Consider the following 27,393-nt stretch of genomic DNA (forward strand, 5'->3'; position numbering starts at 1 on the left):
GAGTGATAAAAAGACAATAAAACCAATAAATCACAATGAGTGTTATTCGTATGAGAATATCAAACAAATTCAGGAAAAAATGTGAGAGAGGTTACCAAACCATTCAAAAGTGGGAACGGGCCTGACAAAGACTAAAAGGGAGCTGGGAATGAACCTTATATGCACCTGAAATGAGATGGTTATATTACTTATTTTTACAAATCAACTTCATAGCATAGGATCATTACAAACTCTTCAATGCTTTAGAAGTAATCTGTAGAGGAGAAAACTCTATATAGTGAAATAATTGGTAAATATAGGATTCCAGATATAGGAAGAAAATCTAGAAATAAATTATGAAAGATCCAAAAAAGAAAATACCAGAAAATAGCTTTCAGAATAGACCAGGTCTGGCAAAAACTTGAACAAATTATTTTCTTTCTTCTTGAGCTGCATGGATTATTTACTTTAAAAACAACTGGCCCATAGTAATGCCAGTGAGATAAATTGAAATTCACTGGTCTTCTGGAGATGTGGGGACCCAAGCAAAATTTCTTAGAGGTATGGGAAAGTAACAAATAAAAGTGAGGAAATATAAATGAGAGAGGCTCTACAAATGATGAGTTCTCCATTCTGGCAATCTGACTGCCTTACAGTCCAAAGAAATATGATAAAGCAAACGCTGCTTCTTCAGACAAAAAGGGATGCACTCAGCCTTTAGCACATCAGACACCAGTAATAGTTATGATGCAACATCAAGATTCAAATTGACTATCCAAAAGGCAGCCTGCCAAAGAGCCCTCTCCTTTGTAGAACAACAAACATGAAGGTCTCAGATCTTTCTCTTTCAATTCTTCAAAAAGCTAGTGTTAAATTGGATTCCTACCACTACTCATCAAAAACAAAACAAAACAAGCAAACAAAACAAAACCAACAGAAAAAAACCTTCTCCACTTCTATCCGCGGTGAGGATCTTTGTTTCTCTGTTCCTGAAGAGAGCTGAATCCTGCCTAGTAAATCAGTTATAGTCAGCAAGCAGTGCTGAATTGATGGATGTGAGCATCCATCACAGCTTAACAGCAAAGAGACACCAGAGGTCTGGGAGACCTTAGTGCAGAGGATTAGATACTAGAGTCTATGAATGATATAGCAGCCATTTTTCTCAATACTACTTTTCCAATCTAGAAAGGTTGAGATCAAGTACAGAAGAAAATAGAGGACAAATCAACATGTACTCAAATGGGAGTGTGTGTGTGTTGTCCCTCTTAGAGTTATCCATGAAGTAGTCAATTCTCATTGCAGAATCCTGTAGACTGAGAGTGAGGGGAAAAAAGGAAGTGTTAAAAATAATAAATAAGGCTCTATTATCAAAGACTCATTCTGTAACCATGATTTGTCTGGAAAAGGATTCAGGAGGTAATAACTTTCTAGTTAATATAAGAAAAATGGCTCTAAGAAGTAAAGTCTTACTTTGAGATATCCTCAAACTAGGGATTAAGGGCAAGCATATTTACCTCTTCTGAAAACTAGTGATGGGGAAGAAAAGTAGAAAATAGCTATAGCTGAACTGTGGCTAATGTTTGTAAAATTAAAAAATAGCAGCTTAATAAAAATAGTATTAGAAGTTTATACATATACATGAATCTTGTGGTCCTCAAAAAAAGGCTTTTGAAATAATTAAAATAGGGATAACCATTCATTTTATAAAGAAGGGAACTGAGGTCCAGAGAGAGTCACTTGCCCAGAAGTCACACAAGTACTAAATGACAGACCCAAGACTCAAGGCTCTGACTCCTAGTCCAGAATTCTTATCTGTCACCACACACCACTTATTCTATTCATAGGGCAAATAAATGCCTTTGTAATTGGAAGAGAGGACAAAACAAGGTAGTGTGAATTGTAAGTATGTGAGAGAGAGAGAGAGAGAGAGAGAGAGAGAGAGACAGAGAGAGAGTGGGGTGTGTGTGTGTGTGTGTGTGTGTACATTTAGCCTAGGAAAAGAGCAATCTAATTAAGGAAATATCACTTACTAATGATTAGGGCTTGGCCAAACAAGAAGAAATGACCTCTCAGAAAAAATGGATCCATAAAATTCAGAGTTAGACTGGTATGAGGCCTTCATTGTCTCACAGTGCCAAGAATGATAAAGAGAAACCAAAGATAAAATTTGGTTTACAAGTTAGAAGAAACATTGAAAAACTAGATGCTGGAATAGGAAAAGACAAAAGGATCATGCCATTTGTGGAGTGGTTGAAGAAAAAGGGAAATGTTTAGTTAATCAAAGATAAAATTTGGGGATAACAAAGCTATCTTCAGGTATCTTAGGAAAAAAGGAATTAACTACTTTTACTTGGACCTACAGAACAAAGAAAAGAAATGGCCAAAGAGGTAGCTTTTAGAATGATATAAGAACAAATTCCTCACTTCCAGAGTGATAGCTTTCCAATCACAATATATCTTCAAGTGGAAGCTGAATGACTACTTGTCACATATCCTAAAAGTGATTCCTGTAGGAGTCAAGCTTCCAAATCCAAAATTCTCTAATACCAATTCTCTAATACCAATCTTAATCTCTCTGCAAGACAGCACTAGAAGGCACTGCTACTCTAGAGGTAGAGGTCAATAGTACAACCCCAGAATCTACACTTGAAAAATAATAGTGGAAAGGAAACAAATAGAACCACAAAGATGGAAGTTAACACTCCAAGCTTCTTGGATTTGAATAAAACCCTTCAAATGATAGTCTTTCTCCTTTGAAAGATATATCCTATTTTAGTGAGCCCTTCATTTACAGAGGCAATTTACATATCACCTAGAGATTTACTAAGTGCTTTGTGGTCATTATCACATTTAATTCTCATAACAGATCTATGCAATAAATACTATAAGGTAATATAAACCTCTACTTAATAGAGGAAGAAAATGAGGCTAAAGATATTAAGTAATTTACTCAGGATCATGGTACTTAATAATAGGTGTCTATCGGGATATGCCAGAGTCAACTAGGATCAATTTACAAGAGCCAATTGTTAAAATTTCTTTTTTTCTTTCCTTGTTTTTTTTTTTTTTTTTTTGCTGAGACAATTGGGGTTAAGTGACTTGCCCAGGGTCACACAGCTAGAAGTGTTAAGTGTCTGAGGCCACATTTGAACTCAGGTGCTCTATCCACTGTGCCATCTAGCTGGCCCCTCAACTGTTAAATTTTCAATGTGAGCATTTGCATCTAAAAATTAGCAAACCTTGATATGCTTAATTTATTATTGTATTCAACATGATGTGTGTGTGTGTGTCTGTGTGTGTTATGGGCCAGAGCTCTGAACTTGAAACAAGGATTCTTACAAGGTGCTAATTCAGTGGAATTGATGAGATAATGGTTATCTAGTTTAGCATGGTGATTAATAGTTCAGTATGATTGATTTAATCTTACAATAAATAATGGTTTCCTAGTGATATAATGATTGGTTTATACTCAGTGTGGCACATATAAGCAAGGACTGAGAGCCACAGAAGACAAGCACACTGGAAGGTCTTAGAGCCAAGGGGAATGAGATTCAATTCCATTTTCAGTCAGGCTCCTGGTCGCTGGCCTGGCTTCCTGCACTTCTCCACTGAAATCAAGACTCCAGAAGGCCTCTAAGAAAACTAGCCGAAGACTTCCGGCCAAGATGGTGGCGAGGAGGCACACAGCTGTAAGCCCCATTTTCCTCAGAATCCATCTAACAAGTCAATTAAGCCTAACTGAAAAAACAGAAAGAGAAGCATCCTTGAGATTTTAAACAAAGGTCTTTTTTGCTGAGGGGGACGGTTTTAGGTTGGGAAGCTGGGGAGGGGCAGCAGGAGCTCCAGGCAGCCCACAGCTGAGCAGACCGAAGGGGTTGGTGGATCCAGCCATCTCTGCGGGGAAAACTTCACCAAGGTTGGGATACTTTGCCTGGCAGCAAGTCAGAGCCCAGCAGAGAAGCTAAAACACGGGGTGAAGAATACAACCCCAAACAGCTGGGTTCCTTGAGACCGGCCCCCCTCCCCCAAAGCGTCTCAGCACGCCTAAGTCCAAGCACAGGTGCAGCACAGTCCTGTGGGCCTCTGTGCCCCCAGTCTGTAGAGGAAGCCTGAACCACCCAGCCCCCCCAAAAAGAGATTCCATTTGGGTTTTTTTCCCCTTTTTTTTTTTAGTTTTCTCTATTTTCTTGAAAAAGAAAAAAAGTTAAAAAGGACTTTAAGATTGACAGCTTTTTAAGAGACAGAGAACAGACTCAAACCCAGGAGACTAAAACAGATTATCTTCAGGTGAACCCCAAGGAGGAGACATCTGTTCCTCAGACAGATGAATCCTGGAAAATTAAAAAGGCTCTCCAAAGAGAGCACAAGAAAATGGGAAAAGGAGGGAGGCTTGACAAGAGAGTCTGGAGAAGTCATCCCACCCCTTAAAGACAGAATGGATAAAGAAAAAAATTTGAAAAAATAGGATTAGTGAACTGGAAACAGAAAAATAGCTCACTAAAAAGAATAAATGGGAAATGGAAAAACATTCCATAGAAATTTTAAATTGAAAAAGATATAAAAAAAGGAAGAAAACACTTCACTGAAAATAAGAATAAAAAAATGGAATTGAATGACCGGGAGACAAGAAGAAAAATAACAAGACCAAAAAACCAAACAATGGAGAAAAAATGTGAAATTCCTTCTGGGGAAAACAAAACCTGAAACAGGTCTAGGAGAGACAATCTGAGAATCATTGCCCCCAGAAAATACGATGAAAAAGAGCCTGGACACTATTTTCCAGGAAATTATCAAAAGAACTGCCCAGAAGTAATAGAAACAGAGGAAAATAGACATTGAAAAATTTATCACCCCTGAAAGGGATCCTAAATCAAAAAAGAAATATAGTGGCCAAAATGCGAACCTCAAAAAAGGAAAAATATCCAAACTGAAAAACTTTTCAAATTAAAAGGGCCACAATAAGGATCACCCAAATCTAGCAGCATCCACATTGAAAGATCAAGGGCCTGGAATATGATATTCAAAGGCTAAGGAACTGGGTGCCCCAAAAATAATTGCCCAGCCAGAATGAGACTTTTCCAGGGAAGAAGATGGTCTTTTAAAAATGAATTTCACCTTTTTGGCAAAAACCGAACTTAACAAGAAAGTTTGATCCAAATATAGAACTCAAGAAAAACCTAAAAAGGTAAAAAGAAATCTTAACATATTTATGCTTAAAGATTATAAAAATACATTATACCTTGTTCTGAAATTAAGGTGGAAAGGAATTTTTCAGAAAAAAGGGTAAAGGGGGGTACTAATTCAAAAAGAGGCAAAGGAAACCTTTATATCTGAGAAAAGAATGGGGGGGATGAATATAGTGGGTATTTTCGCCATAAAATTGACTTTAAGAAAAAATGTTTAACATATTCAATATATAGTGAAACTTCTCCCATCCATTGAAAAGTGAGAAAGGAAAAAGGAAAAGGGAAAATAAGCAAGAAGGGTACAAAACTGAGAGGAAAGGGTGATAGGGGGGAGGAACCTAAGGTGGGGAGGAGGGAACCAAAGGAGGGGGTAGGAAGCAAGTGGTGCTCAAAGTTTAATACTGGGAAGGAGGGAAGGGGGAAGGGAGGAAAGCATAAAAGGGGTTAACAAGATGGCAATAATACAAATTGGTAATTTTAACCATAAAGGAACGGGGAAACTCCCCCATAAAAGGAAGCTTAGCAGAATGGATTAAAAGCCAGAATCCTACAATATGTTGTTTAAGGAAACACACCTGAAGCAGGGAGATCTGAGAATAAAGGTAAAAAAGGATGGAGCAAAATCTTTGTGGTTCAGGTGAAGTCAAAAAAGCAGGGTAGCCATCCTGATCTTAGAACAAGCAAAAAAAAATTGATCTAATTAAAAAAGAAAAGGAAGGGATTATATCTTTCAAAGGGCATAAATAATGAACAATATCAATATTAAACATATATGCCAAGTGGTGAGCATCTAAATTTTAAAAGAAAATTAAGAGGTTGCAAGAAGAAATGAAGCAAAACAAATAGTGGAGACTAAATTGCACTCCAAATTAGATAAACAAATCACAAAAAAATAAGAAAAAGAAGTCAAAGAGGTAAATAGAATACAGAAAATTGAATGATGATCTGGAAAAACAAATAATACACTTTCTTTTCAGGTTCATGAAACCTATACAAAATAGACCATATATTAGGACAAAAAACCTCAAAACCAAATGCAGTAAGGAGAAATAGTGAATATCCTTTCAGACCACGATAAAAAAATTCTAAGGGAAAATGAAAAAAATTCAAAATAATTAATGGAATATTTGAACCCAAAAAAAAAAATTTCTAAAGAAAAGAACAAAATGGAATCATACAAAAATTTGGATTTAAAAATAAAAGGGAAATTTCAATTTAAAATTTTTGGGAAAAAAAGGGGCAAAAAAAAAAAACTTAAAAATTAAACCTTGGGGAAAAATTTAAAAAAAAACTTTTTAAATGAGTTGGTTCTATGAAAACCAACAAAAAGACAAACCCTTAAAATTGATTAAAAAGGAAAAGGAAAACAAATTGTTAGTCTTAAAAAATGAAAAGGAGAACCACCACTAATGAAAGGAAATTAAAATAATTAGGAATTACTTTGCCAACTTTATGGCAATAAACACAACAAATGAAATGGAAGAATACCTTCAAAAAATAAAGCTTGCCCAGATTAAAAGGGAAGAAGTAAATTCCAAACAGTCCCATCTTAGAAAAAGAAAAGAACAAATTTAACCAACTCCCTAAGAAAAAAATCCCCAGGACAGATGGTTTAATGTGAATTTCCAAACAAAAGAACTTAACCCTGTATTAAACTTTTGAAAAATAGGGACTGAAGGTCCTCAAACCCTTTTGACATGGTATTTTAAACCAGGAGGAAAACGGAGAAAGAAAATTATAGACCAATCTCTAAGAAATCGATGCTAAAATCTTAAATAAAATATTAGCAAAGATTCAGAAAATCATCCCAGGATTCCATATCAAGGGTTTATACCAGGAATGCGGATGGAATATAAAGGCTATTGCATTTATATATAATACAAATAAAAAAATGATCATCTCAATAGATGCAGAAAAGATTTGATAAAACAACATCCATTCCTAATAAAAAATTTGAAGGTAGGGAAAAATGGTTTTTAAAATATAGAATATATTTAAAACCATCAATAACATCTTGAATAAAAACTGGAATCTTTCCAGTAAATTGAGGAAACAAGGTTGCCCACTGTCACCATTCTTTAAATTGTATTAGAAACACTTCCAATAAGAGTAGAAAGTTAAAGGAACGAATAGGGGGAAACCAAACTTATCTTTGGAATTGTTTACTTAAGAACCCTAGAGATTCTACAAAAGTATTAGAAATAATCCTTTGGGGGTTATAAAATAAACCCCATAAATCCTCACTTTTTTCATCACCAACAAAATAAAAAGAGATGAAATTCATTAAATCTTCTCGCATAAATATTTGGGAATTATCTACCAAAGGAAAGCGGTTTTGGGTTTTAAAAAACTTTCCACACAAATAAAGTCAGACTTAAACAATTGAAAAATAATGTCCCCTGATGGCAAGGGAAATATAATAAAATGTATCCCTTTAATCATTTATTTTCTTAAATAGACTTCCAAAAAATATTTTTGATCTAGAAAAATAAAACAAAATTCATATGGAATAAAAAAGGTCAAGAACCAAAAAGAATTAATGAAAAAAAATCAAAAAGGGGTAGCTTACCTGGATCTAAAACTTTTATAAAAGATCCCCCATTTAGCTAATAATAGTTGTTGATTAGTGGGAAAGGTTAGGTTCAAAAAGAATAGTCAACTATAGCAATTTAGGTTTGACCCCATAGATCCTCATTTTTGGATAAAATTATTATTTGACAAAAACTGCTGGGATAACTGGAAATTAGTATAGAAATTGGTTTGGAAAATTAAACCCGAAAAGATAAGTCAAATTTAAAGTTTGAATAAAGAATGGATTATAAACAAATTGGAGGAAATGGTTTTACCTTCAGACTTGTGGAAGGGGAAAAATTTTGATAAAGACAAACTAGAAATTATTGATCCTAAAAATTTTGATTCACAAATTAAAAAGCCTGTACAAACAAAACTAAGTAAACAAGATTAGAAGGAAGCCAAACTGGAAAACATCTTCCATTAAAGGTTCTGATAAAGGCCTCATTTAAAATATATAAGAGCTGACTCTAATTTATGAAACCCATTTCTCCAATTGTAAATGGTCAAAGGAAGAAAGACAATTTTCAGATGATGAAATTGAAATTATTACCATATGAAAGGTGTTCCAAATCATTATTAATCAGAGAAATGCAAATTAAGACAACTTGGATACCACTACACACCTGATTAAGATGAAGGAAAAAATAAGTGAGTGTTGGAGGGGGATTGGGAAAACTGGGACACGTAATTGTTGGTGGATGTGGGAATCCAACCATTCTGGAGAGCAACTGGAATTATACCCAAAAGTTATCAAACATGCATACCCTTTGTCCAGCAGTTTTCTAGGGCATCCCCAAGGGATACAAAGAAAGGAAAGGACCTTAAAAGCAAAATGTTTGTGGCAGCCCTGTTTTAGTGGCTAAAGATGGAAACAGAGTGGCTGCCCATCAATGGAGAATGGTTGGGTAAATTGTGGTATATGAATGTTATGGAATATTATTGTTCTGTAAGAAATGACCACAAGATGAATACAGAGAAGCTTGGAGAATTACAGAACTGATGCTAAGTGAAATGACAGAACCAAAGATCATTATATCCAACAACGAATGTATGAGGAATTCTGGATGGGCGGATTTCTTTGACAAAGACCTAATTCAGTTTCAATTGATCAAATGGACGAACAGCTACACCCAAAGAAAAACACGGGAAATGAATGAAACTGTTTGCATTTTTTGTTTTTCTTTTCCCTTCTACCCTGAATCAATTTCCCTGTGCAACAAAAAACTGTTTGGATCTGCAAAATACATTGTATCTAGGATATCTAGGACATATTCAAATATATAGGACTGCTTGCCATCTAGGGGAGGGGGGAGGTTGGGAGGGAAAAATCAGAACAGAAGTGAGTAAGGGAAATGTTGTAAAAAAAAAAAATTACCCTGGCATGGGGTTCCAAAAAAGTTACTATAAAAAAAAAACCAAAAAAAAACTAGCCGAGCCCCAAATGAAGGAGATAGAACTCTGAAGGAGATAATAAAGGATTTGGACTTTAACACCTGACTATTCTTGTGGTGATTGCTCTACTGAAAAGAAGGCTGCTAACAAGAGCATATATATATATATATGTATGTATGTATACTGCCTCTTTTTGAGATATCTTAAGAAGATTCTAGATGCCCAAAGGTGCATACGTTTTGATCCAACAGTCTCACTACTAGTTTTGTATCCTAGACAAGATCATAAAAAAAGGAAAAGGGCCCACATGTGCAAAAATGTAGCAGCTCTTTTTGTAGTAGCAAGGAACTGGAAACTGAATGGATGCCCATCAATTGGAGAATGGCTGAATAAATTATGTTATATGAATGTTGTGGAATATTATTGTTCTATAAGAAATGATGAACAGGCCGATTTCAAAAATGTCTGGAAAAGCTTATGTGAACTGATGCTGACTGAAGTGAGCAGAACCAAGAGAACATTGTATACAGTAACAACAAGATCATGTGATATCAATTGTGATGGACTTTGCTCTTTTCAACAATGAGATGATTCAAGGAAATTCCAATAAACTTCTGATGGAAAGTGCCATACACCTCCAGAGAGAAAACTAAGGAGACTGAATGTGGATCAAAACACAATATTTTAACTTTTATTAGTTTGTTTGTTGGCTTTTTCTTTTTCATTTTTCCCCTTTTGGTCCAATTTTTCTTCTATATGACAAATATAGAAATATGTTTAAAAGGATTGCACATGTTTAAAATACATTAGATTGCTTGCTATCTTGACGAAGAGGGTGTTAAGGAAGGGAAGGAAAAAAATTTGAACACAAAATCTTACACAAATAAATGTTGGAAACTATGTGTATTTGAAAAAACAAAATACTATTGATTAAAAAAAAAAAAAAAGAAAAGAAAGAAAGAAGGTTCTATCACATTTTCAATGGTCCAGATGTTGGTGCTATCAAAAACTCACTTCTCTAAAATGCTGAAGCACTTGATGACAATTATCCTTTGAGGTACCCTAATTTAACAGAAAAGAAAATTGAGGCTCAGAGAAGTTAAGTGGATTATACAATGTTAAACAGGTTAAGGGTCAAAACCAGTGCACAATAGTCCCCTGACTTTGAGTTCATTGTACCTGTTACTGTACTGTACTGTCTTTCATTTTATTTGATGTCTAATTATAATAGAAGATTGACATTTGCCAAAATAAAGTCCTTACTCATATAATGAGCTAATAATAATACCAAATTCACCCAGGTAAGTCTTTTTATGTTTGACACAAGGATATGCCAACTTTTAGCAAATTCATATCAAAACCCAAATTTATGAATGAGATGACTAATAGCTCATTTATTATAGTACATTTGAAAAGAATTTGATTGACCAAAATTAAATCTACACACATATCTTTAGGAACACATCTATTATGTAAAGTACATTTGGAATACAAAATAACAACAACACTAGACTCCCACACTAGAATTCCCAAAACTGATGGCAGGGATTGTTTTAGGATAAAAGAATCAGTTGTGCTGTTTGGATTAAAAGGATAAATTTAGACAAAAAAGTCATTTATCATTGGGAAAGGCTAATACTGCATAGAGGGAAGGGCTATTCAGTTAGCCATGCCAATGTAATTATTTATTTTATAATAAATTTAGCTGCATGTTTTATAGGGAAAAAGAGGAAGAACCTGAGGTCTGGGAAGATTAAATGCTTACAGGAGCAGAGCATAGAATCAAACCCTAATTCAGTATTCTTTCCATGATGTGCTTTCTCGTAAACACAGCAAGCCTATTCAAAGGAACATCTTTGGCCCCTGATCCTATTGACATAATGCTCTATCCAACTAAACCATGTGACCACATTAAAAGGGTACCTGAGATCTTCTGCTGTTCCTGAGAAAAGTCTATGCCTTCCCCAATTGAGCTCATGATCTTTTCAATCTGAAATGTAAAAAGAGAAAAACAAAAGAGAAGAAAGGCCATTAGATTTGAATGATATTTTAGAGTACTTACAGCTGCAAGAGAGTTGACTTCATCTTCCAATCAGGTGAAGCCTGGGTATCCCTAGGGTTAGAATCCATTCCAATAAAACAACTCACATAGTAATTTATAAATAAATTTTAAATTTATAAGTAACTCCATTCCAGAAGCCAAATTGCTGGAAGAAATTTCAAAGGAGTAAGCTTCAAATTTCAAAGAAGTAAAGAAATGGCCAGCAAGGGGTATGGATTCAATTCAACTTAAGAAACATCTAAAAATACTATGTAGTAAAGATACAATGATGGGAAATGGCACAGTTCTTGCTCTTGGTAAATAAGCTTTCAATCTCATAAAGGAGAGAGATCATGTATAAAAATAAATATAGAAAAAGTAAAATGGGAAAAGGGGCAAAAAAAAAAAAAAAAAGTGCCAAAGTACATTAGGAACATCTGAGGATGAAGATTACAATTAAGCTGCAGGGAAACAAGGAAAAGACTGATAAACAGAAGCAGCAACCAAAATGATTCTTGAAGAAGAAGGGAAATGGGTAAGGGTCTATAAATCAGGAAATAAGAGACAGTCTACACACATGTAGTTTTACATAGGTGGGATAGAACACACCAAGCAATTTAGATTGGTTGGAATAAGAGAAATTAGGATTGTTTCTGATTCTCCTCCTAGATTTGTCAGATCCTTAGCAAAAAAGCTAGTCTGCTAGCTACAGTGGAGTTAAGAAACAAGAAGAATAAAAAGTTAGGCTAAAGATGCAACAACATATGCAATCAGTCATGCTGCAATTTGTTAGAATGGGTAAGAGGCTTTTGTTGCTAGTGGGAGATGGGGCTACACCTCACTCTATCAAGGGAGAACTCTGCAGGCCAGGATAGTATATCTATATCATCAAGGACAGCTTGGTTTAGTTGAAAAGCATGAGACTGGAATTGAGAAGACCCAGGTACCAGAATCAGCTCTGCTATTTATTACCTATGTCTTTGGCATTCTGCTTCCTTAAACTTCAGTTCCTATAACTTTGAAGGCTACACTACTTATGTAATTTACCTCTCAGGACTATAAAGATCAAATGAATGACAGAAGCTAAGAAGTCTTAAGGACCAGGGTGATGATGTAATCCAACCTCCTTCACTGCACAAATGAAACTGAGGCTTGTTCATAGTCAGTTTCAATTTCAAAAAACAATTATTAAATATCTAATTATTATATCACAAAGCATTGTGCTAACAGCAAAGTGTAGGATTAAAAACTGTAAAGGGCTGAAACTCTGAGTAGGTGCACTGGAATCAGACAACCGAGCACTTAAGGCTAATTACCTATTGGACAATACTCGATTAGCATATGCTTGGAAAATGGCCCTTCCCACTATTCTGTGCTGGCTCAATCTTTTGGTGTATTCAGAGAATTGTAGGAGGGACTAGGAGGTGAAGTAAGACAAGCCAGAGTCACTTTGCAGGAGGACAAGGAAAAGGGAAGTTGATGGTGAGTCTCGTCCATCTTCTTTACTTTTCTCCCTAAAGACTAAGACTCTCCCTAAAGGTCAACAGGGAGCTAAGTCAGACTTCACAAAAAACAATAGTCTGCTTTCAGGAGGCTTGTCTTCTACTGAGGAAATACAGATGGATAATCCTAAAATAATTTGAGGGACAGCATTAACTGAGAAAATCGAGGAAGTTTTCACTGAAGAGGTGATATCAGAGAGGTAGAGCTGAAGAAGCAATGCATTTTAGGCATGGATAGCAGCTTCTATAAATACATAGAAGTGAGAGATTGAGTGCCCAGAGAACAGTTAGTCAAGCTGTAAAGTTAGGCTGGAATCATAAGTAGGGAGACCAATTAGAAGAATATTACCACATTCCAGGTTAGAGGCGATAAGGACGTGAATTACGAGATTATGAAAGATATGGATTCAAGAAACAGTTTTTTTTCTGTCAGGATTTGGCAACCGACTACACATGGAGTAGGGAGGAGGGAAGAAAGAGTTGATGACTGGTTGCAGAGCTAGAATTTGAATCTTCTCTTGGTTCTCAGTCTGATCCTCTTTGCATTGCTCATCAAAAAGCTTAGGCACCATAACTAGTTATGTCTATTTAAACTAATAATGCCACTTCAAGGAAGATCTTCTGGGTAAGTACAATCTCAGACCTAGAGGTTTTGTTCTTAGGGATCAACAGCAACTTAAGGGGAACATTCACAGTTGTGGTTTCTGTGCTCTGAGCTCTCACCAGGTAATAAGGAAGAAGCCTATGATAACAGAACATTGGGATGAGCCAAATGCACACTCTCTTTAGGATTCCCCTGATGAAGTCAACATAACCAGGTCAATTATATCCTAGGAACCTAGAGAGTAGCAGGAACAAGCCAATGCAAATTTCTCTCTTCCTTCCAAAAAGAAATCCAATCTGCTTCTTAGAGATGAGGAGAAAAAAACTCTCACAGTGCTTTTCAAAAAAAATGAAAGGAGAAACCTTTGTACAGAATCTTAAATATTTTCTCCCCTAAACAGAAGCAAAAAGACCTTAATACTTGTGCCTAACACCCATGGGGAGGGGGAAACTGGATGAAAGGAGAAGCAGTTTCACATATCTTTGGTTGGCAAACAAATGCAGCACAAAACACCTAAGAAGAAAAGTATATGACCACTTCCTCCTTGCAGTCAGAAGATTTGGAAACTATTTCCTCAAGAATCACAGAGACAGATTTTTCTGCTCAATGTATCACTTGATGTCCTGATTAAAATTCAAGTATCAAGGTTCAAACTCTGAAAATGCAAAAATGGACAGTGTAAATCTTATCTCTGAGGAAAACAAAATTTCCTTTTGGCAGCTTTAAATCTTAAAGCAGGTAACAAAGACGTATAGGATGGATAATACGGAAGTACCACTTAACCCCATCTATCCAGCTTAATTCTCACATGCCCTTTGGGAAGTTTTCTCTAAGAATTCTAATTCAAAGTTTTCTTTACATTTCTGAATTCTTACAATTTATCCCATATAATCTGACACTGTAACAAGTACTGAATGGACTCCTTAGGTGTGTTAGCCTAGTCTATTAAACTAGACTGAAAACTCCTTGAGAGTAGAGAATATGATATTATAATATGAAATAGGTATATAGTATTTTAAGTTTACAAAGAATTTTACTCAGTTACTCTGAGAAAAGTAGAGACAACTGTCAATCATAGACTAATGAAATTGGAAGTGACCTTGGAAATCAACTGGCCCAATTTTATAAATTAGTAAATAGAGGCCAATGGAGGTTAAGTTATTTATGCATAGTCATAAAAACATTAGACCTGGAATTTAAACTCCAGGACTCTCACTCTAAATCCAGCACTACAATACTATATTAATTTGAATCCACAGCTAGTAAAAAACAAAACAAAACAAAAAAACAGAGATTAGCCCCTATCTGTGTAATTCCAACATTACGCATTTCTCTTTTCACTAAATAACATTCATGCTTTCTCACTGGCCCCTCCCCAGCCCTCAAATGTCCAACACAGTGCTAATAAATAGAAAATGGTCAATAAGTATTTTTATTAATTACACGGGAGGGAAGGAAGGAAGGAGGGAGGAGTGGAGGGCCGAGAAGAGCAGGAAAGTGGAGGCATCTATATGATTGCTATTGGGAGTATAAGAAATACATAGGTGGGCAAGGGTCCTTAACTATGTTTTGTGTCACAGATCCTTTTGGCAGTCAGGTAAAGCCTAGGATCCCTTCTCATAATAGTATTTTGGTTTTGAAAATTTATAACTGAAGGAAATATTTTTATTTATAAATTCGTGGAAAATATTTTTCCCCCTACATACTAGATTCAAATTCACAGAATTTCACCCTCCACAAATCTATCCATGGACTTGGGGATCCATAACGCTAGTCTAAGAATCTCTAGACTGGGGCAGATAAAAAAGGTAGTTGAAAAGAATTCATGCAAAGAACGAATGTTTCTGTAACATTTTTTCAATAAGTAAACAAGAAAATCTTAAACCAATTGATTAACAAGCATTACTGTAGCTGGGGCACCTGCAGGAGAGGTAGCCAGGTATCTATAGCTGCTCTCAAGAATTCAAGGGAATTGCTTTTAAATTCATGAGATTGGCATACTCAGAAATGGCTTTAAAAAATCATTTTGGCAACTGAAGAATGGATGGAATGCAGTAGGGGGAGGGGCAGGGAGACCAAGTAGAAGATGACTGTAATAATCAGGAGGGCTGAACTAGGATGGTGACTCTAAGAGCAGAGAAAAGGGAATGGGATCAAGGGTGCATGTAGAAGGATTTGCCATGCAGAAAGAAGGTCTACCTTTTCATTTGAGAGTAGAGTGAAGAAGAGGATAGTAGGAGAAGATGTCTCAATTAAATGAATTTTAATTCATTTAGGGAAAGAAGGCAGAGTTCTCAGGGAATGAGCTCAATTTTCTTCAGTGAAATATAAGGCAAGATCTTTTGCTCAGAGGGTAGAGGGAGGTAGTCCCGTGAGAAGTTTAAGAAAAGACAAAAATGAGACAGCCTCTCTGAAGCCATATATTAAACTGAACAGGGAAGAATAGAATATTTTGACTTTCATACTATTAATGCCAGGCATTCTTCTCTATGGCCTAAAGGTAATTATTTTGGTATAGCCAAGTGGAAAATGTTACAGACTCAAAAATTTCTGGCAAACTCTAACACAAAGGCAAAGTTATTTTAAAATCTTGCTTCAAACACACAAATAAATGCCTTGCACTGGCTTGGTAAAGGTAAGTAGAAAGAAAGGAGAATGAAAGAATATCTGAAAGTACTACAATAGCACACTGTTTTTTTCATGTAATGAAAAATGCTAATATTAGATGGAAATAACCTTAGAAATTATCTAGTCCAAACCCCTCATTTTCTAGAGGAGAAAGCTGAAGTTCTGAGGAAAAAAAGTAGATTTTTTTTACCCAAGGTCACTTATACTAAAAAAAATTTTGAGCTCACACTTGAACTTAGGCATTAGACTCTAAATGACAATCCTTTCCATCAGATCATGTGGCCTTCTCTCCTAGGTGGGGAAAGTGGTATAGACATCATTTTGCTAAGTAACTATATAGCTAGTTGCTATGCATGGTGAAGGTAGAACTAGAATGACTTAGAAGATAAATTGGGAAACTAAGGTCCATCTAGTTGAGGACCTGATAAAATTTCTTTTCCATGTACCAATGAGACCCTGATTAGTGTAAATTTTGAAACTCCTGAAGTGGTCACCTTAAATTTTCACTGCATATTTCCAATGGGGATTAGAACCAATTACCAAATTTTACACACTTAAAATTTTGAACACTGTGAATACAGATAAGTGCAATGACATCAGAGGATACATTACTCACACTAATTGAACCCAACTATATTTTTCAAAACCTTCCCTCCTGAATTTGTGGGTTCTCATTTTGCCTTGCAAATGAAACAAAAAAATTCCTTCAACTTAAAACCTGCAATAGAAGCTCAGTTGCTTAAACTAGGTCAACAAATTTAACTCATATGAATTTCTGCCAGAGGATCTTCTGAGTCTGAATTAATGAAGTTCAACAACACTGATGTGCTCTCTCCAGACTATCCCAGGAGTATCAGCCTAGACTAAAGTGATTATCATCATCAACAACAAATATTTAGGGAATGTCAATCCTGATTTTTGATGACTAGAACTTAGGGAGTAGTTGATTCTTGACGCTTTAAATTACAATAGCTAAACAGAAAGCTTTGATTAGGTATTCTACAAATTGCTACATCCAAGTTACAGAAACTGTAATTTTTTTTCAAAATTATTTAAAGAACTTTTCAATTTGTTTAGAGCTATAAGTGTGAACTCCTATCCTCAGAGGTTAAAGTTGGCACCACAATGACATTACGTGGGGTCAAGAAACGGTGTGTCCTATTAAGGCTGATCAGACCAATAAGAGACTGGAAAGTTCTACAACAGGTTGGATCCAAATAGTCCATACAGACATTTGGAGTTGGAGATATTTCTAAATTTCTGCATCACGTTTCTTTTGAGATATTGCAATTCTATTTTGTTCAGAGAGCACAGTATTTTCTTTGATGTGGGCATACCATGCTGGTAGTTCTTTGGAAGTATTTCCAATTTATCACAATTCCAAAGAGAGACTTTGAAAAAGTCTTTGTATTGCTTCTTCTGACCTCCATGTGTGCACTTACCTACAATAGTCTTTTAGGGAAATGTATGTCTGGCATGCAACAATGTGGCCAGCCATCAAAGTTGTTTTCTTTGCAGTGGAGGGTGAATGCTTGGCAATTCAGCTGAAAGAGGACGTCAGTATTTGGTATCTTATCTTGCCAGGTGATTTTTTTATATTTTTCAGGTTTTCATTAAAAGTTCTTCCTATTCTGGCTACAAACCACATTTCCAGCAATTTTATATATTATTCCCTACTACACAGAATGTGGTCTAGGCCAAAGTTTCTTAAACTGTGGGTCACAACTCTACATGGGGTCATTTAACTGAATGTGGGGACTGTGAAAAATTTGGCAACAACATTAAAAAGTATTGATTATTCTGCCAAGATTTAATTTTTATGTAAAAATAAATAAGCACATACATTTCCTTAGTATGAAAATTTGCTTTTGTCTTTAATAAATAGTAAAATTATACATATACCAAAGACTGATTTTAAAATTAATTTTTTTATGATTTATTATCAGTAAATGTTTGATTTGCATACCTCTATACCTAAGGTCACATAAAAATTTTTCTGTCAAAACAAGAGTTGCAAAGTGGAAAAAGTTTAAGAGTTTAGTCAACTTTTCTTTTTGATGTTCTTTATCCATGGTACTTCCCTTTCAGCTTTTACATCTTTGCAATGGCTTACTCCAATGGATGGAATACCCTTACCTTTTGCACCCTTCTTAAGATTCCTAATTTTTGTCAAGGTTTAGTTCAAACAACATCTTCTAATATGATTCCCACAGCAGTGGTGGCCTTCTCCTCAAATCACTTTGTTCATATTTTATAAATATCTCTATATAAGTATTTTTTTTCTTTTTCTTTTCTTTTTTTTCTTTTTTTTTTTTCTTGCCCCTTCTACATGGTAAGTTCCTTGAAGGCAGGAACTATTTTAGGCTTTTGTTTTTATAAAGGACCCCCCCAAACAAAGTACCTAGTACATAGTAGGTGATTAATAGGTGCTAGTAGATTCACTATAAGCTCCTTGAATGAAAAGACTGTTTTTCGCTAGCACTCAGCAAAAAGAGATATTTTAAAAAACAAAAACAAAATACCAACAAGTTGCTGAATTTGGGGAACTTCCAGTACTGATGCTGGCAATATATTTCACCTTCAATGTGAATGGAAAAAAAAGTGGAAGGAAAACTGCTGGAGACATTTAATAGATTCTTATTAGAGCCCTAAAACTTGTTTGGTTCTTTGTATTTCTAAGGAGTGTACAATCCTGGCCTGGCTCCATTACTGTGGGAAGATTTTTCACTGCACATAAAGGGTAGTTTTCCAAGTAAAGAATTCCATTCCCAATCTACAATATCCCCACTCACTGCCAGGAAGGTTCAGATAAAGCGTATAAAAATTTCAAAACAGTTGAAGAGAAAAGAATGGAAAAAGACAAGTGCTCACTACAGAAATGTTGCAGTCCACTAGGTTACTACCATGGATAACACAGAGAGATTCAATCCAAGGCATTGGATCCTGTAGGAGCTGCGTGGGCAAACAAATCAGAATCTGTTCACAGTACAAACGTGTTAGTTACAGGAGAAAGCTCCTCCAAAGCATTGCTCTTGATCAAGCAAGAGTAATGTTTAAAACCTCAGAAGTCCCAAAGAATTTCAGGAAAGAGAATCAGTCCTATCAGATTCCTAGAAGGGTAGGGTTTGACTTGGAATTCAAACATAAAAGAAAATAATTTCCTTCTTTCCTTTCTACTTGGAGTTTTGATATAAAGAGGAAAAGAAAGTAAAAAGCCTTGGCACACTCCAAGAAACAAAGATAAAGAGTATAAGCTTTTCTTCTTTGCCAAGAACTTGCTTTTGACTTGGATGGACAGATAGGAGATTTGGATATTTGCTGATGAAGGAATTCTCTAAAGCACAGGATAATTATAAGAATCTTGGACTTTAAAAAGTAGGTACTTAATAAATTGTTAAATGAGTTGAAGGGAGGAAAGTTGGTTTACTTTTTTAGTCCTGCTGGCTAGCTCTCCCATACTTTTCTTCCTTCCTTTAGGTTCTGGGTTGGAACTCCAGGGATGTTGTGATTCCCTGAATCACTTCAACTAATTCAGGAAACCCAGAATCTGCAAAAGCTAGTCTAATCCTTGTTCCTTTACTCCAGGAGGTTCACTAATGATTATCAGAATTATAGCAGACCAAAGCTAAAAGGGGCCCTGGAGATCTTTTTATTCTACTCCACTTTGATATTTCTAAGGAAGCTAAAGTCCACAAGAATGTACTTAGAGCTGGTGGAGATCATCCAGGACAAACCTTTCATTTTACAGAGTAGGAACCTGAAGCCCTTAGGAATTAAATGGTTTGCCTAAATGATAATGATAATTAGCAGCAGAGCTGTAATTCAATCCCAGAACTTCCAAAGTTACAGAGAACTACTGACAGAGCTAGTAAGAAAACTCAGATCTAAATGAAAGGCAGATCTAAACATAATCATTTGTAGAAATACTCTCTTTTTTCTTTACAAAGAACAGTCTCTTTTAAAGTGACAACACTAAGCTTCACAGATGAAGAAATACAAGTTAAAGGAGAACATGGGGTAGATTCTAATTAGCTTAGTTACTGATTGTCTAAGTCTGGATGAATTACACATTTCAGTAAGAAGGTTAAGAGTCTCAAAGATAAATTAAAACAGTATCAGGTCTAGTAGTCTATGATTCAGATATTCAGACAAATAATTCTACCTTTCCCTCTTCCCCACTCTATCCACTCTTATTTCTCTTTTAAATAGTAAGGTTACAGAGTGGGATTGAGAAAACATAGGAATTATATAAATAAAAATGGCAACCTATTTCTTGGCTACTCTTTCACAGCATACTTTGAACTTGACCTTAGAATTACAGATCTTCACGGTTAAAAGAATTCTTCACTCCAAATCCAGTGATCTTCCCATATTACATGCGCTGAAAGGCAGCATGGTTTAATAACTACCCATATCATGAATCTTGACTATAACATTCCCAAGTCATCTATTTTGAATGACTCCATGACTATAAAAATCAAACAATCAACAAATATTTATTAAACACTATGTACCAGAAACTAAGTGCTAGAAGCTAGGTACTACAGACCAAGGACAAAAACAGTTTGAGCTTGCTCTCCAGGAACTTATCTTCTATTGTGGAAACAACATGTGAACATATGAAAAATAAATACAAAGTAATTTGGGGAGCTGTGCCAAGCAATTGGAGGAATTAAGGAAAGGAATCAATAAGAAATGGCACTTGAGCTGAGTCTTACAGGATTCCAAAAGGTGGATATGAGAGGAAGTGCAAATCGGGTTTGGGAGATAACTAGTACAAAAGCATAGTGTAATGTTCCACATGAAGAATATCAAGTAGATCAATCTGGCTAAAGTATAGATATTATGAGGGACAGCAACATCTAATAAGTCTGAAATGGAAGGCTAGAGCCAGATGGTGAAGGACTTTAAATGGTAAACATGGGAGTTTGTATTTTATTTTAAAAGACACAAAACAACTGGGATCTTTTGAGCAGGGGAGTGACACAGTCAGTCCAATGTTTCAGGAATATCCCTTTGGCAGCTATGTGGAAAATGAAATAGGAACAGATTTGAGGCAGGGAAATCAATTATAATGCTATTAGAATACATTTTGTAATGAGGCCCTGAACTAGGTTGTTGTGCCTAGAGATGAGGAGATATGAGAAATGCTGGTAAGACTTGGCAACTAATTAAATATGAGGGCATTAAAGTCGAGTGATGAGTCAAAGATAAAGCTGAGGCAATCTTTCCAATTTGGGGTCAGCTTTAATCGTTCAGAAAATTTTCATTATGTTGAGCATCAATATGTCTTGCTATACTGTATCTATCCATTCATCCTAGGTTCTATCCTTTTGAAGCAAAGCAAAGAGCTTATTCCCTTTTGTGGTCAAACCTCAAAATACTGAAAGTTACTATTATATAGCCCCTAAATCTTGTCTCCAGGTGAAATATGACAAATTCTTTCAACCATTCATCTTGTTTCCATCCGGGCCATCTCATCTCCTCCACCTTGTCAATGTCCCTAAAAATGGTGGTATCCATACCTGAGCTCAGATGTCCTCTGAGCAATATAGGATCTCCAGTAGTTGATGCTTTTATGACTGCAGCCTAAAATGCTATTTGCTTTTCTGGCTCCCACTGATCACACTAACTCCATACTGAACTTGTAGTCCAATGGATCACGGAAGTCTCCCACATGAACTTCCTAGCCCTATCTTCCACATCCTGTGCTGGCTTAATTAACTTTCTGAACTCAAATTTTTTTTTCTCCTTCATTCTACTGGTCTCACTCCTCCAAGAACCTGGATTTCATTAAAGTATTTTGGTCCTAGGATTAAAATGCCTTAAAGGAAAGCAAAATTAATGAACAATCAGCCTTCCTAAACAACATACTCATAGCCAGGGACTGGGTCTTCACCCAGATAATCTGTTTCCAAATTCAAGATATATAAAAATTTGGAGCTGGAAAAATTTGTATAGTTCAAACCCCTCATTTTGCAATGTATAAAATTAAAATCTAGGGAAGATAAACTGCTTGATGATTTGTAATGGAATCAGGACTAAAGAATAAAACATTTATGTAGTGCTTATTATGGGCTCTGTCCATAAGTACTGGGAATACAAAGGCAAAAAGAGTCTTTACCCTTAAGGAGTTCACAACATAAAGTGGGAGACAACATGTAATAAACTATGTACAAACAAAATATATATATATGATAAACTGAAGTCTATCTGAGAGGGAGGATATTAGCATTTAAAGATACTAAGAAAGGTTTCCTGCAGAATATGGAATTTTGATACCTGAAGGAACCTAGAAAAACCAGGAGGTAGAAAAAAGAAAGGTCTTCTAGACATTGGGAGCAGCCAATAAAAATATACGGAATTAGGAGAAAGATTATTTTATTTAAGGAATAGCAAGAAGGCTAGGTGGCAGTATTATAGTATGTGGAAGTGAATAAAGTGTTAGAAAAACTTGAAATTCAAGAAGGGGCCAAGTTATAGAATTTTAAAAAACCAAATTAAAAATTTATACTTGATTCTTTTTTATTTTTTGAAGAGGTAATTGGGGGTTAAGTGACTTGCCCAGAATCATATAGCAGAGTATTAAGTGTCTGAGGTCGAATTTGAACAATTTAAATAAACTAGAGGAACACAGGATAGTTTACTTCTTAGACTTGGGGAGGAGGAAGGAATTTGTGACCAAAGATGAACTAGAGATCATTATTGATCACAAAATAGAAAATTTTTATTATATAAAATTAAAAAGCCTTTTTACAAACAAAACTAATGCAAACAGTTAAAGGTTCTGATAAAGGCCTCATTTCCAAAATAAATAGAGAATTGACTCTAATTTATAAGAAATCAATCCAACTGATAAATGGTCAAAGGATATGAACAGACAATTTTCAGATGATGAAATTGAAACTATTTCCACTCATATGAAAGTGTTCCAAATCACTATTGATCAGAGAAATGCAAATTCAGACAACTCTGAGATACCACCACACACCTATCAGATTGGCTGGAATGACAGGAAAAGATAATGCGGAATGTTGGAGAGGATGTGGGAAAGCAGGGACACTAATACATTGTTGGTGGAACTGTAAATACATCCAGCCATTCTGGAGAGCAATCTGGAACTATGTCCCAAAAGTTATCAAACTGTACATACCTTTTGATCCAGCAGTGCTACTACTGGGCTTATACCCCAAAGAGATACTAAAGAAGGGAAAGGGACCTGTATGTGCCAAAATGTTTGTGGCAGCCCTTTTTGTAGTGGCTAGAAACTGAAAACTGAATGGATGCCCATCAATTGGAGAATGGTTGGATAAATTGTGGTATATGAATGTTATGGAATATTATTGTTCTGTAAGAAATGACCATCAGGATGAATACAGAGAGGCTTGGAGAGACTTACATGAACTGATGCTGAGTGAAATGAGCACAACCAGGAGATGATCGCACACTTCAACAACGGTACCGTCTGAGGATGTATTCTGATGGAAGTGGATTTCTTCGACAAAGAGAAGAACTAACTGACTTCCGGTTGATCAATGAAGGACAGAAGCAGCTACAACCCAAAGAAAGAACATTGGGAAATGAATGTAAACTGCATTCATTGTTGTTTTTCTTCCCGGATTATTTTTACCTTCGGAATCCAATTCTTCCTGTGTAACAAGAGAACTGTTCAGTTCTGCACACAAATATTGTATCTAGGATATATGGTGACATATTTAACATGTATAGGACTGCTTGCCATCTGGGGGAGGGGGTGGTGGGAGAGAGGGGAAAAGTCGGAACAGAAGTGAGTACAAGGGATAATGTAAAAAATTACCCAGGCATATGTTCTGTCAATAAAAAGTTATAATTAAAGAAAGAAAGAAAGAAAAAAAGAGAAATAAAGAGAAAAAAAAATCACTGGTACTTAAAAAAAAAAAAAAAAAAAAAAGAGGCAATTGGGGGTTAAGTAACTTGCCCAGAGTCACATAGCAGAGTATTAAGTGTCTGAGGTCAAATTTGAACTCAGGTCCTACTGACTCTGGGCTAGTACTCAATCTACTGTGTCATTTACATTTGATTCTAAAGGTAATAAGGAGCTGAAGGAGTTTATTGACTTGGGGGGATGACATGGTCAAACCTATTCTTAGAAGATCACTTTGATAGCTGTAAGAGAACAGGATAGATTGGAGGAGCCACTTGTGGCAGGGAGATCAAACTAGAAGACTACTGCAATAAAGCTACGTGTAAGATGATGAAGACCTTTATCAGGGTGGTAGCTGTGTCAGGGAGGAAAGGGTATCTAATTTCCAGTCTAGTGTTCTTTTCTCAATGTCAAATAATTATGGTGAAAATGTTAAATTTAATATTTAAGTAAAATATTCATTAAATTTAATAAATTTAAAACTAAAGCAGCTATGTACTGTGCTATGAATTTAGCTCTTTCTCTCAATTATCTCTGGCCTTAGAGAATAGAATAAACTATTTGATCTAAGGTAATTTAATTCCTTTAATCCTTTCCTCACTTTTTTTTGCTTCAATATGGTATCTTTTTAACAACAGCTTATGTTTTCATGCTATAGTACTAGGTTTCCTAGACCTAAAATCAGTAGAGCATTCCAAAAATCTTACTTTAAAACCACTGTTTTAATTTTCTCCAGGATAAAATTAATTTTATAATAATATGGAGAAACTTACTGACTCTATGATCCCAGGCAAGTTCCTGGACCTAACTCTGACTTGGAGCCTTCATCTTTAAAATGAGAATAACATCTATAGTCCTACTATGCCCAAGAGCTTTCAAAAGTTTTGAAAGATAATGTATATTTTGCAAACCTTAAAGTTCTAGCTGTAGTTCAGTTTAGTGCAACTCTCTAGATAAATCAATCAATCATCACCATGCTCATCCCCTCAAAAAAAGGAAGAAGAGTTTTTTTTTTTTAAATGTTCACTTCTAGAACAATTTTTCATCTCAAAGCTGGTCTATGGATTCAGATTGATTTCAAAGTTCTTTCTGATTTACAATTTACCAAGTTCCTGATATCTCTCTTATTTAGTTTTATAGAAGCCACCATCCAATTCTTAAATCTTGCTTGATGAAACCTCATGTAGAAAAATTCCAAATATGTGGAATTGATATCTTAGCACAATATTGTATTCTATCTACACTGCCAAAAAATGTTAATTTATGGAAATCTTTAGGCTACAAAATTATTCTCTGATTTTTCAATTCAGCAGCAAAACCGTTTCCTTGAAGCACCAGCTATTTATGTCATCCATAGAAGCTGAACAGTACCTTCTAGATGTTGAAGTATTAGGTGCTAGAGTTCTAATTTTAAAATGAGCTCGAAAAGTAGACTAAAAAGCTTTCACATTCCCATACATCATGCTCAACCTCTTAAATAGCAATGCCTGGCCAACACAAAACTATAACCATTACCTTACTTTTCCTGGCTCTTTTCAGTTTGCAAAAGTGTAAAAACAAGCACTAATAATCCCAAACAAGCACCAAATAATCCCAAACGAATAGGATTATATCTTAAAACAAAACAAAAGCAAAAAAAAAAAGTTATATAAAAACTCAGAATCCCCTTTATTTAAAAGGGAAAAAAAAAAATAGGTGTGAGATGACAGAGCTGAAGAGTGAACAATGACCAATTTCCTGGATATTCTTCAAAAGCTGGCCTCAGAGTTATCAGAGATTGTAAATTTCCACAAAGACTCTTCAGCCCCTGGGCAGAACACAGATTCAAGAGAACACAAAAGTAGTCCAAACTCTTATTCTGACTTCTTTGCTGTATAGGTTTGAAGGGGGTGGAGATAAGCTATAGAAGCCTATTAGTCAGCATGCTTAGGAAATGATCTAGAGAGGACCCTACAGGGACCAAATAGTCAAATTCCCCACATCAGTTTCACAATTCTATTCAACAAATTACACCCTCCTTACCCTCATCCATCCCCTGAAACTGAACCAATTTACAAAAAGGCTGTGACCTCCAAAATATGGCCAGGTAATTTAATTCCTTCAACCCTTTCCTTACTTCCTTCTGCTTCACTATGGTATCATTTTAACAACAGCTTATGTTTTCATTGGTCCTTGCTATAGTACTAGGTCTCCTAAAATGAATGTTAAAGCTTTAAAAGACCAAGATTTCCTGCTGAATCCAGGGCCATTTCCACTCATCCTGATCTATATCTGAGCACAGGGCAAGAAGGTCAGAAGCAACTAGGGCTCTATTCCAATTCCACAAATATCTCTACAAAAGTAGGTGGCCTTGGATGTCAATGGAACCTGAGATGAAAAGAATTTACAATTCTTTTGTCTTAATGATAAGCCAAGGATCAACTAACTCTTCTAGGATCAGGGAGCTGATCACCAGAAGATTTGGTCACTAAATAATAAGGATCCAAACAGAATTTCTTAATCATCTTAAACAGGAACTCATCCTCCTCCTAAACCAATTTCTCCTCCAAACATCCCTGTTTCAATTGAGGACATCACTATCTTTCACAGCCTCACAGTCAGTCATTCTTGACTCTTCCTTCTCTTCCACCCATCATATCCAATCAGTAGCCCAGCCCTCCAACACTTTCCTTAAGGCCATCATTATCTCCTATCAGGACTATTTGAAGGGTTTCCAATTTAGACTCCCTATTTTCAAACCCACTTCTCTCCAACCTTTATACATATAGCAAAATAATATTCCAAAACCACAATTTGACCATGTCATTTCCTGTTCAAGAAAATTCAATAACTCCCATTGTCTCCATGATAAAACATTCCATGAATACCTACATGTTTTAGAATTCCTGGTTTCCTTAAAGTTTTAGCTCATGTACTAACCACTATTGGCATGTCTTTCTTGAGCCCTTTACATTTAGTGTTCTCTTTCCCTTCATCAAATTTTATATAAATGTTTCCATGTTAATATTTTGCACCTTTTATTTGAATGTAAGCTCCTTAAGGCCAAAGTTTTTTTTTTCCTTTGTTTTGTTTCTAGATTCACAGCATCTTACAATATTGCTTTGCACAAAATATATCATTAACAAACTGCTATTAAATTGGATTTAAAGTGTTATTAGTGAACTGGTTCTAGGTCTAATAGATTAGAAAAGATAGAAACTATAAAAGTTCATTTTTTTACTTTTCTTTACCCTACCTTCCCAAGCCCCAGAAAAGGAAATCATAGCAAGATGAAATAAGAAGGTTCAAATTGCTTTACAAATGAAAAGCTATCATAAAACTCAGAAATGGTACTCAAGTGACTAAGGTGAATTTTCTAGCCTTGGGCAGAAGATTCTATAATCTAGTTTGAGACTTTTAAGCTAGGAGGTTTCAATGGTACTGAACTGCAGACTCCCTCATATACCCACATCTTCACTCCCCAAATATTTGCATACATTCTCAGGATAGGTACATACTTTTCACCAGACCAAATCTTCAGTCATACTCAGCCCACTGTTTTGTTTGTAGACACTTCAGGCTTACCTGGTTTTTTCCTATGTATA

The 27,393-nt window shown here is 35.5% G+C and overlaps 1 protein-coding gene across 6 annotated transcripts in view; it reads right to left on the reverse strand.

Annotated features, from left to right (window-relative positions):
* ANKS1A (ankyrin repeat and sterile alpha motif domain containing 1A) overlaps positions 1-27,393 on the reverse strand; it is a 229,081-nt gene that overhangs the window by 32,772 nt on the left and 168,916 nt on the right. For all 6 annotated transcript variants that reach the window (XM_031965020.1, XM_031965019.1, XM_031965018.1 and 3 more), the window contains one exon: positions 11,055-11,121. In XM_031965020.1, coding sequence (XP_031820880.1) covers positions 11,055-11,121 — 67 coding nt within the window. The remainder of the gene's footprint in view (positions 1-11,054; positions 11,122-27,393) is intronic.

This window comes from Sarcophilus harrisii, chromosome 4 (genome assembly GCF_902635505.1).
Source record: "Sarcophilus harrisii chromosome 4, mSarHar1.11, whole genome shotgun sequence".
NCBI classification, from domain to species: Eukaryota; Metazoa; Chordata; class Mammalia; order Dasyuromorphia; family Dasyuridae; genus Sarcophilus; species Sarcophilus harrisii.